The sequence below is a fragment of the Pseudopodoces humilis genome, chromosome 1 (assembly GCF_049639895.1).
Source record: "Pseudopodoces humilis isolate 2021_Gansu_Grassland_sample_001 chromosome 1, ASM4963989v1, whole genome shotgun sequence".
NCBI lineage: Eukaryota > Metazoa > Chordata > Aves > Passeriformes > Paridae > Pseudopodoces > Pseudopodoces humilis.
Genome location: NC_142200.1, coordinates 47,471,975 through 47,481,769, shown reverse-complemented (window position 1 = coordinate 47,481,769; position 9,795 = coordinate 47,471,975). Strand labels below are relative to the sequence as shown.

General features: G+C 54.6%; 1 protein-coding gene across 4 annotated transcripts; it reads right to left on the bottom strand.

The window, feature by feature from the left end:
* Window positions 1-1,158: 1,158 nt before the first annotated feature.
* Window positions 1,159-8,224, bottom strand: ADCYAP1 (adenylate cyclase activating polypeptide 1). Of its 4 annotated transcripts, none has more exons than XM_088056885.1 (5): window positions 8,100-8,224; window positions 6,646-6,753; window positions 4,579-4,713; window positions 3,991-4,086; window positions 1,159-2,972 (listed from the first exon to the last, which is right to left on the bottom strand). In XM_088056885.1, the coding sequence occupies exons 2-5, from the start codon at window positions 6,744-6,746 to the stop codon at window positions 2,786-2,788; spliced, it is 519 nt and encodes a 172-aa protein (XP_087913011.1). In that variant the 5' UTR covers window positions 6,747-6,753; window positions 8,100-8,224; the 3' UTR covers window positions 1,159-2,785. The 4 variants fall into 4 exon arrangements, with proteins under 4 accessions (XP_087913011.1, XP_005517287.1, XP_087913013.1 ...); XM_005517230.2 differs by lacking the exon at window positions 8,100-8,224 and adding an exon at window positions 7,126-7,917; XM_088056887.1 differs by lacking the exon at window positions 8,100-8,224 and adding an exon at window positions 6,911-6,997.
* Between the last annotated feature and the right edge of the window lie 1,571 nt (window positions 8,225-9,795).

Genomic DNA, 9,795 nt, shown 5'->3' with positions numbered 1-9,795 from the left:
AGTTCTGTTTACTTTACTCAAACAGAGTAGAGGTGATAAAATGTGGAAACTTAATGAAAAGATATCCCAGGCATGAAACACTGCAGAAGAATTCTGCTTAATAATGAACTAATTTAAAAACAAATTAAATGAAATGCAGCTTTCAATGTTAGGTTCTAGATTTCTCTCCCCCAAACATTAGACGAAATTGCATTGTTTACAAAAATTTATTAATACAAACTTTACACACTTTATATAACAGTTATCAAAGTCCTAGTTATAGATATCATGTGTGTAATAATACTTTGTTTAACTTCTTTTTTATATTCATTTGCACACAAAATAAGTTCTCCAAGACTAACATCTACCTACTATGACTGTATCTCAAATCTGCTCAAATTTTGGTAAGGCTGTTGGCGTTTCTGAAAAAAAAAAAAAAAAAAAAAAAAAAAGAAATAGTACAAAGGATAATAACCTAGATGATCACTTCATAATGCTTGCGACTAGCCACTGAACTCTAACTGATAAGGTCATAAACAAAATGTCAAGAGAGCCCTATGTCATTATACCACAGCCGACACAAACACAGCGCACTCTGCCCATGGCCAAAGAACAGAAGGACGACTAAAACGCAAGCCGATGTGTTGCAGCATCGTAGGGCCACTAAATAGCCATCCGTGAACTCGTGGCGATTTACAAGGTGAAGAGAAGGCACGAAAGCTGCACACTGCGCCCCGCGTCCCCGCGGCCGGGAGCGCGGCCGGGCGGGCCGGCAGCGCGGCCGGAGCCGCCGGGGCAGCGCGGGCGGGCGGGCGGTGCCGGCAGCTCCCGCCCGCCCCGACGGGCTCTGCCCGGCCCGCTCCGCTCCTCCTGGCCGGGGAAGGAAGGTTTGACCCGCGAGGGTTTGTTGGGGGGGTTGGGGGGTTGCTTTCCGACGTCTTGAATGCGGGGCTCGTTTTGTGTCTTTGGAAAGACTCCTGTAAGGTTTGTGTGGTGAGCTGGAAGGAAGCGGGTACCTACGTGTCCTCCTCCTTCGCTCCCGGCCCGGGCGGGGGACGGGACCGACCCCCGGGCAGACGGTAAGATAGGAGTCCGTACATAGAGAGATGAGGTGAAAATGGTTTATCTCGTTAGAAACCGGACCACAGGTGAACACTACACATTCTTTTATGACAAAAGTTCGTTTTATGAAATAAATTTTACTAAGCAATAAGCCAGAATGTAGAAAAATACATTTTACCTCCAAACTCAATAAACAAGGAACAAAAACTTTCGTAATAGTGCATAATTCTTTAGTGGTAGCTACAACAGGGGTTCCTAAACTTGTACAATAAGAGCTTGCATAAAACAGAACAAAGGAGTGAGAGAGCGTTCACAATCTTTTTTTTTTTTTTTCTTTTTTCCAAAAAGAACATAACCCAAAAAGGTGACTCAGGTGGGTTAAACAGAGTTCGGAAAAGTTCGAAGAGAGGATGAGAGGCGGGAGGTCCTACAAGAAAAAGCATTTAAAGAAAAGAGCAACTCCGACCGAAAAATGCAAAGGCGAGAACCCTGCTCATTATTACACAAGATGAGAAGCATGGACAGCACTGGAGAGTAACACACTGTACTTTGCATCCAGGTCCAGTACCGAGCTGCCCGGGGCAGTTGGGTAGCGGATCGGAGGTGGGATCGCCTCGTCTTACCTCGACCCTGCGGCACCGGCTCCGGTACCGGCTCCGGCCCCGGGGCGCGCCGGGGGCCGCCCCCGCTCACTTCCCCACTCTTTCCAAACGGGTCCTGTCTCTGCTTTGGCTTTGTTCTGCAACTCTGCCCAGACAGCCAGAAGAGCAGTGCACGGGGCTTAGTACTTACTACCCTTGCTGCTGGTTCGGGATTTTGGGGTTGGGGTTTTGAGTTTGGCTATTTTTTGTTTTATTTTGATTTTTTTACTATTATTATTATTTTAGTTTTGGTTTTTTAACTATTTCTCCCTTCAATAGGCAACAGAGATGCACAATTTGGATCGAGCTGTTGTTTCCACAAGATAATTATCCTCTAAGCTCATTGTTTGAGGATACACTAATAGAGATACAACTGGAATCAAAGAAAGCAGGAGAGGAAAAAAAAAATAATCGAAATCTAGAAGAAAGGGGATGCTGCCCCTTCAGAGAGGCTAGTAGCAAAGGAGCCTGCCTTGAGACTCACCAGGGGAAGAATCTGCTTCACCAATTCTCCCAAATCAATTTCCTCATAATCCCCCTGGGAGCAGGTCATCCTTCTCTATGTACAGTAGCAAATGGTGAAAATTAATGTTTTCGACCCTGTCGCGGATAAAAATACTATCCTTTTAATTTCTGTTACAAAAATAGGAGTAATATTCAAAACAATGATTGTCTCTTTTTTTTCTATTTATATAAAAACATAAACAGCTCAGGCGAATTCTTGTTCTTGTGCAGGCTTTTCATGAAGAATTGTTCTTAACTATTCTTAGTAGTATTTATATATATATATTTATATATTATATATAACTTAATGATTGGTCCACAAAGTAGATCTGTGCGTTTCTCTAGTGCTTTTTGTACAAAAGAAAAACAATATTATTATCAAAATATTCATTTAATGGCTTTACTTCATACATAAATACATGTTTAGATAACACAGGAGCGGTGATTGTTCAGTCAGTTTGGAAATGACTTTTGTTTTTGTTTAGATTTTTTTTGTTGTTGTTGTTGGGTTTATCTCTCTCTCTCTCTTTCTCTCTCTCTCTCTCTCTCTCTCTCTCTTAGGACTTTGTATACACAGGAGTGGCTGGTTACTCACATCGCTACAAATACGCTACTCGGCGTCCTTTGTTTTTAACTCTTTGTTTATACCTTTTCCCCAGGACGGCTGCTAAGTATTTCTTGACAGCCATTTGTTTCCGGTAGCGGCTGTAGCTGTCCGTGAAGATGCCGTCTATGTGCCGCTTGGTCAGCGGTTCCGCATCGTCCCCCAGGCCGCCGCTGGCACCGCTGCAAGCACCGAGAAGCACAGCTGCATCAGGCGGGGCCGCTCCGCCCTCCTCCGCGCCCCTCCGCACCGCCCCCTGCCCTGCGCAGCCCCGCGCCGGCCGCTGCCCCCGGCGCAACACGTTGCGCGGAAGATGCGCGGGGAGACAAAGGCCGCGCCGAAAGCCGGTCCCGATGCTGTGCGCGCAAGTGGCGCCGGCGGGAGAGACAATATCTCCCCGCCATGAATTATTCATTGCGGCCGCCAAAGCTGCTCTCCCTGGGGCTTCATTAACGTGTTACCTTCTGCCGAAGGGCAGCGGGTGGCACCGGGCTGGCCCCTGCCCCGCCGGCGGCGGGGAGCCCCGGGGAGCCCCTCCCGGCGGCTGGGGGTGCGCAGGGCTGTAACCGAGCCTCCACTGCTGCAGCTGAGCCCTCGGTCATCGCTCTCCATAAGCTGCTCCCCCCGGCAAACCGTAAGGGCTGCCCAACTTGCTAATTTTAAATTGGTTGATTATAAAAATTTGTAGAGACATATGAGTAGATATAGGTGATATAGATATAGATATAGATGTAGATATAGATATATATAGATATATAGATATATAGATATATAGATATATAGATATATAGATATATAGATATATAGATATATAGATAGATATATAGATATATAGATATATAGATATATAGATATATAGATATATAGATATATAGATATATAGATATATAGATACTGATGCATGCATGTGTGTGTGTGTATATCTCTATATAGACACACACATACATCTTTATACCCTAGCATAGTAACCCAAACAAATCTCCGCGGACACCCGCGCTGAAAACCAGGCTCACGCTGCGCCGGGAGCGGCCAGGGGCAGACGATGCCTGGGGAGCCGGACTCCACCAGACTCATCGCGGGCTCAGCACATTCCCGACCCTGGCCGGAGCAGCTTTGTTCCCCCCAGCCGCGGCCCTTCCAGCGTCTCCGCTCCAGCAGCACCAACGCCCACCGAGGAAAAGAACAAGCAGAGAGCCTTACCCGACCCGCTTGGCCATCAGGGAGTGCAGATATTTCCTGGCAGATAACTGGCCCAGGAGTTTCCTGTAGGCTTTGTTGAAGATCCCATCGGCGTGCCTGGGCAGAGGGAAGAGCCCGCGGGTGAGCGGCGAGGCCCGGGAGTAGGCTGCGGCGGGTTGCGGGAGCCCGGGCGGTAGCGGTGCCCATCCCTCTCCGCCGGCGAGCGGAGGGCGGCATCTCCCCGCGTCCCCCGGGACCCCTCGTCCCCACCCAGATCCCTCCCTGCCGCGCTCGCTCCGTTCCGCGCCTGCTGGGCATTTCTGCTCCGTTTGCGGGAGCATCGCTAGCCCTCCTCGGCGCGGGCGGCTCCCCCGCTCCCTCCCCCGCGCTGCTGGAGGTAAGGCGGCTTTTCCGTTTCTTCTGAGCTTTACACTGGGCACCGGGACCTGGGCAGTATTGTAGTTTGTTTGGGTTCGGGATTTTTATTTTGATGTTGTTGCTATTTGCTTGTTAGGTATTATTACTATTTTTTCCCCCAATCGGTTCTGCCAGACCCGTTTTTCTCCCTACTCCAAATTCACGCCTGACACCCCCGCGAGTTGCAGTCACCTCTTTTCCGGTGGGTAATACAAGGTGTACATCTCGCCGATCATGGAGGACGGATTCGCTATACCGAGGGGCTCGTGGTCGTAGGCGAAGTCCTGCAGGGTGTTCCCGTCCTCGTCGTAGACTTCATCCTCCAGCCTGGCAACGAGAGCAGCAAGGAGAAGGAGTCAGCCTGGCTCCGCGGGGCTCTCCGCTCCACTCCCCGCTGCCGGCTTCCGGCTGCCTCGGCTGCCACTCCTCGGCGGAGCCGACCCGGGAACCCCGGGAGCCCCGTCCGACTGCCCCATCCCCTCCCTGCACCCGCCCGCTCTCCATCCCCGCCCTCTCCTCTGCGGGGCAGGACCGCGGAGGAGGGAACACACCCGCCGTCAGACGCGCTCCAAGAAACCCCCCAAACATGCCACCCCCTCCCCCCGCCCTCCGCGGCCCACGCCCCGGCCCGAAAAACATCCCCTCTGTGCCACAGCCGTGGCTGATGCTTCCCGAGCGGAGCGCACGCCCAGGCGCGCAGGCTGCCGCGCACACACGCGTTCGTGTGCCAGGGGCTGGGCTGGAGCCGAGCAGCCTCCGCCGGGGGACGGGGCGGTGAGCGGCAGCCCCGCCGCCGGGGCCGGGGACCGCGCCCCGCTCCTCCCCGCAGCCCCCGCCGGGACGGGGGGGCTTCTCCTGCTGTTTTTCGTTGAACGGTGACTCTGCCCTTTGAGATCTCGCCAGTTTTGTGTGTGTCCCAGCCCCCCCAGCCCCCGCTCTCTGCCTCCCTCCCTGCAGTACGATGTAGGTCATTGCACGTTACAGGCAGCTATTTTTGTCTGTGAGCTTTAGCGGAGGTATTAATAATAGATGCCGCTAAAGTGTTTCACTCCTGCTAATTCAGGCACTTGAATCAAGAAAGCCTGCTTGCTGCCGGCTAATGGCCCCTCAGGCCACCGAGCCCGCTGCCCCCTAGCCTCACTGCCCAGGAAGATGACACAGGCTGCTCCGAGCCAGCTCCGACGGGCTCCGGGTTACTGCAAGGACACCTCAGAGCCTCAAAAAGGACACCCACCTCGGACAACCTCGCGTTCCTGGCATCGCCCCCTCCCCCCCTTCATCTCACCGCAGCAGCTCACCGCACGGCAGTGACCCCCGCAGGGCACCCCACTACAGAACCAAGCGCCGGTGGAGCAGGACGACAGCACCGAGCCCAAAACTCCCCCCAAGCCAAGCAGCACCGGTCGCCCGAGCAGGCGACAAGCAGGGTGAGAGCAGGCTGCCATCGGCCGTCCCGGCCCAGGTGCCCTGAGACCGCAGCCGCAGACCAGAGTAGGAAACTCCCTTGTGCTGGTACCTCTGGGTGTCCTCCACTCCTGCCCCACACACAGAGGGATTCAAACGCCCACGGCTCCCAGCTGGAAAGGGACAGCACAAGGCATCAGCCTGTGCTGGAGCCCAGCAAGATAACTCCGAATATAGAAAACCAAACAACCTTGTGCCAGCCCCTTTCCCTCTTGAGAAGGGCTGTCATACACAGACAGGTAAACAGGGGAAGAGTCTGAATCCCCGCCAGCTCCAATGCCACTACACGAACCGTGGCAGCTCCCACATGCTTGCAGACAACGGCGCACCCGTCCCCGCGCCCCCCGAGACGGACAGGCGATGCACGGCTCCCCCTGGGCGAGCTGCGGGCAGCCAGAGGCTGCCAAGGGCCCCGCAGGAGAGGGGGCAGACAGGGGAGAGGAGCTTTTGGGCCCCGTCGATATGCAGCCGGGACCTCAGCCCGCTCCCGCCGACAGGCAGAAGAGCAGGTCCCCCACTCCCGGAGTTTCCACCGGGGACAAGAGGCCGTGGGTCACAGCACGGGGGTCCCCAGGAGCGGACCTGAGGGATGCCAGTGCTGCAGCCGGAGGGGGTCCTATGCTGAGGTGGAGGGAGTGGGCACACAGCCCAAGTGGAGTGGATTTCCTTTGGTGACTCTACTCCACATCCCCTCTCATTTTCCTTCCCGGTAAGATTCCGCTGCCCTTAGCTAAGCTGGGGCTGAGGGAGGCTGAAGTAGTCCCGACAGAGCTCTCGGACAGCTGACGGACCTACCTGAGTGCCGGGTACTGAAGTCCGGCCGCAGGTGAGCAGTAGACGCTGCAGTGCATTATTATGCCATAGACCAGGAGTGCTAAGATCGCTTTGCTACACATTGCCACTCTGTGCGGGAGGGAAAGGAAACGGCTGTCAAAAAAAAAAAAACAAAAACAAAAAAAAACCGAAAACCAAAAAAAACATACCAAAAAAAAAACCCGAAAACAAACAAACAAAAAAAAAATCACTAACAAAAACCCAAAGAAATCACCCCACGGCTCACCAACCCCCTGGCCTCGCCTGCCGGAAAATGAGGCAGTGCGGCCCCGAGGGACAAGCGCTCCGGGCAGCTGAGTGCCGGCGCGGAGCAGCACGGAGAGGAGCAGAGCCGTGCCCGGCGCAGAGAGCTGCGGCCGCCGCCCGCCCCGTCGATGCCCGCCCGCCCGCCCGCCCCGGGACCGCTGCGGGAAGGCCCGGCGAGCCACCTCGTGTCCTTACCATTAAACTCTAGACACCCGGCACTGAGAGGGTTTGGCTGCGAAACTAAAACGGCAGGTCTTGGGGAGAGAAAAAAAAAATTAAGACCCAAAACAGGGAGGGGGAGAAATCGAGCTCTCTCCCAAGTTGCGTCCAAAAGGAGTTAAAACCCTCGTGACATCGCCTCTCCGATGGGCGAAGGACCGGCAGGATGCAAAAGATGCAGAAGCGGCAGCAGTTAGTTGTTTGCTGGTTTTAGGGCAATCCACTCCAGAAAGAAAAAGAGAGACGGGAGGGGGAAAAAAAAGATAAAGGAAAAAAGTTTGCAGGTAGGAGCACAGATCTGGAGTGGAGTCTACAAGGGAATGGAGAAAGAGGGATGGAGCGAGATGTCGCCGGAGAACCGAGCTCTGGGGAAGAGGAAAGAGAGTGAGCGAGTCCGGGAGGGAGCGGAGGCGGGAGCCGCGGGCTGGCTGCGTGCGATGTTGTCTTCCCCAGTTCTCTCCCCTCACTGAGCGCCTTCAGCCTTCTCTTCTTCTCCTGCTCGGTGGCTCCAAACTTGACCAGCCTTCCGCAGCCTTCCGTCTGATACGCAATTAGCAAGAAAATCTTTGCAAACACCCCGCTTCGGCAAGAGCTGTCTTCGTAAACATTTGCCTGCTTGTTACCTTAGAGGATGGGCAATATTGTTTGTTGCCCCCGTAGTGGTGTCCGGATTTTTATTCATGAATCAAATGCCTTTTTTTTTTTTTTCCTCAGTCACGTAATAATCGGGTATCAGAAAAGACGTCACCACCCCAATTCCTCAAGGAACACAGTTCTGTGTCGTCCTCAAAGATGAGCTTATCAGGAGTCATAAAGCTTCTCATAAACACCAACTCACACTTCCCTCCCCCCGAAAAAAAATAGAAAAAGAAATTCTGACAACCAAACAAACACGCAGAAAAACCCCACCGCACAAACCTAAAAGGATGTTCGCCACAGTAAAGTTTTACCTGACGTGGGAAGGGAAGCGGAGGAGAGCAGTTAGGGGTGGGGTGGGGGGTCCCCGGGCTTGTTTGACTCCCCCACGGTTTTGCTCCGGGTCTTCCAGGGGGGCCAGCTCACCCCAAACGCATCCCGGGGCCGCCGCATGGGCGCAGGCCCCCGCGGAGCCGCCCGGCTCTGAGCGCGCAGGCGGAGCAGCCCTGGCTCGGAACCCCCCACTTCCGCGGAGATTTAAGAATATAAGTGCCTGGTTTTATTTTTTTTTTTCCCAGGCCCCCCTTTTATTTTTTTTCTCTTTTTTTCTTTGTCTTTTCCTTTTACTTTTTTTTTTTTTGCTTTAAGGATTGTTAATATTGTTCCCATTACACAAGGCTCCCCCCGCCGGGTAAACCAGCAGTGCCGTGACAGCTCTGCGTGTGTTGAAGCCGCGGGTCGCAGGGGACAAGCCCCACGGCAGTGCAGCAAGGACGGTCCCACGCGGGGCCGGCGCTGCCCGGGGAGGAGGGGGGCGGCTTTCCCCCCCACTCCCCTGGCCCGACCCTCTCGTCTCTCCGCCTCGTGAAGAGACAGATGTGCAGCTCGCAGCGCTTGGCAGAGAGGGAGGGAAGAGCATCGCCATGAGGGAAAAAAAAAAAAAAAAAAGTTGATTTGCCGGAGGGACCGGGAAGGAAATCCCTTCTCTGGGGACTTCCCCGCCGCCGGAATAATTTTCCCCCGAAGTGATGCTCCGGGCGCGGGCCACCGGCGGGCTCCCAGCCGCTGCAATTGCTGCTCGTCTCCGCACTCCCCTCCCTCCACGACCGAAAATGTGCCCTTCATTTCCGAGAATTACCCAAAGAAATCCAGGCTGCAGGAGCCATTACTAGACATTTTAATTACTGGGATCATAAGCAGAGCGTTCAGGAAGCAGCAATAATATAGTTCTCCTGTTTCCTATTTGAATGGGTTTGGTGTAACATGCTCGGATGAGTTATTTGAGCCCAAATCGATTTCTCAAAAACAACAACAACAAAAAACACACCATACAATTATATTCCTATTACGGTCATTTAAGGTTTCAATATTTTCCGGAGATAAAGGAAATTTGACGTGAATGAATGATTCCCGTAGAAATGGCCAGCGGCGCGATCCCGGGCGGGGATTCAGGACAAGGGGACGAAGCGGGACGCTATCCCCGCTGTCATTCTGTGCCGGGCCTTGCGGGCAGGGAAGAAGGACGGCCGGCAGGAACGGGGCAGGGCAGGACGTCTGGCGGAGCTGCCGGGGAAGCGGTCACCCCGACGCTCCGGCTGGGGAAAGGGTTACCCCACCGCTCCCGCTGGGGACAGGATCACCCCCACGGGTCCCGCTGGAGCAGGGTTACCCCGCGGCTCCCGCTGGGGTCAGGGTCACCCCCAGGGGTCCCTCCGGAGCAGGGGTGCCCGTGGCTCCCCGCGCCGGGCCCGCAGCGCGCCGGGGCATCCCCGCCGCTGCCGCGCACGGTCCGTGAGCGCCGGGCGCCACCGCGCGGGCAGCTCCGCACCTGCGGCCGGCCCCTGCCCCGGCTGGGGAGCGCTGCGGAGAAACCCCCCGTGCGCCGCCGGGCTGCCGGGCACGGCTGCGAGAGAGGACAGCCCGAAAGGGATGCCCGCTGCTCCCTTTCACCGGGCTTTGGTGGGGTTTGTGCAGGGGGATTTTTGGTTTCCTTTGTCATGGCTCGGCGGT

Bases quoted from the DNA above. Each gene is read 5' to 3' on its own strand.
- ADCYAP1 (XM_088056885.1), bottom strand. From the start codon at position 6,746: ATGTGTAGCAAAGCGATCTTAGCACTCCTGGTCTATGGCATAATAATG. The intron at 4,714-6,645 runs GTAGGTCCGTCA...TCTCGTTGCCAG, and splicing joins CTTCAGTACCCGGCACTCAG to GCTGGAGGATGAAGTCTACG. The intron at 2,973-3,990 runs GTAAGGCTCTCT...CGGTGCTTGCAG, and splicing joins CTGATGGCCAAGCGGGTCGG to CGGTGCCAGCGGCGGCCTGG.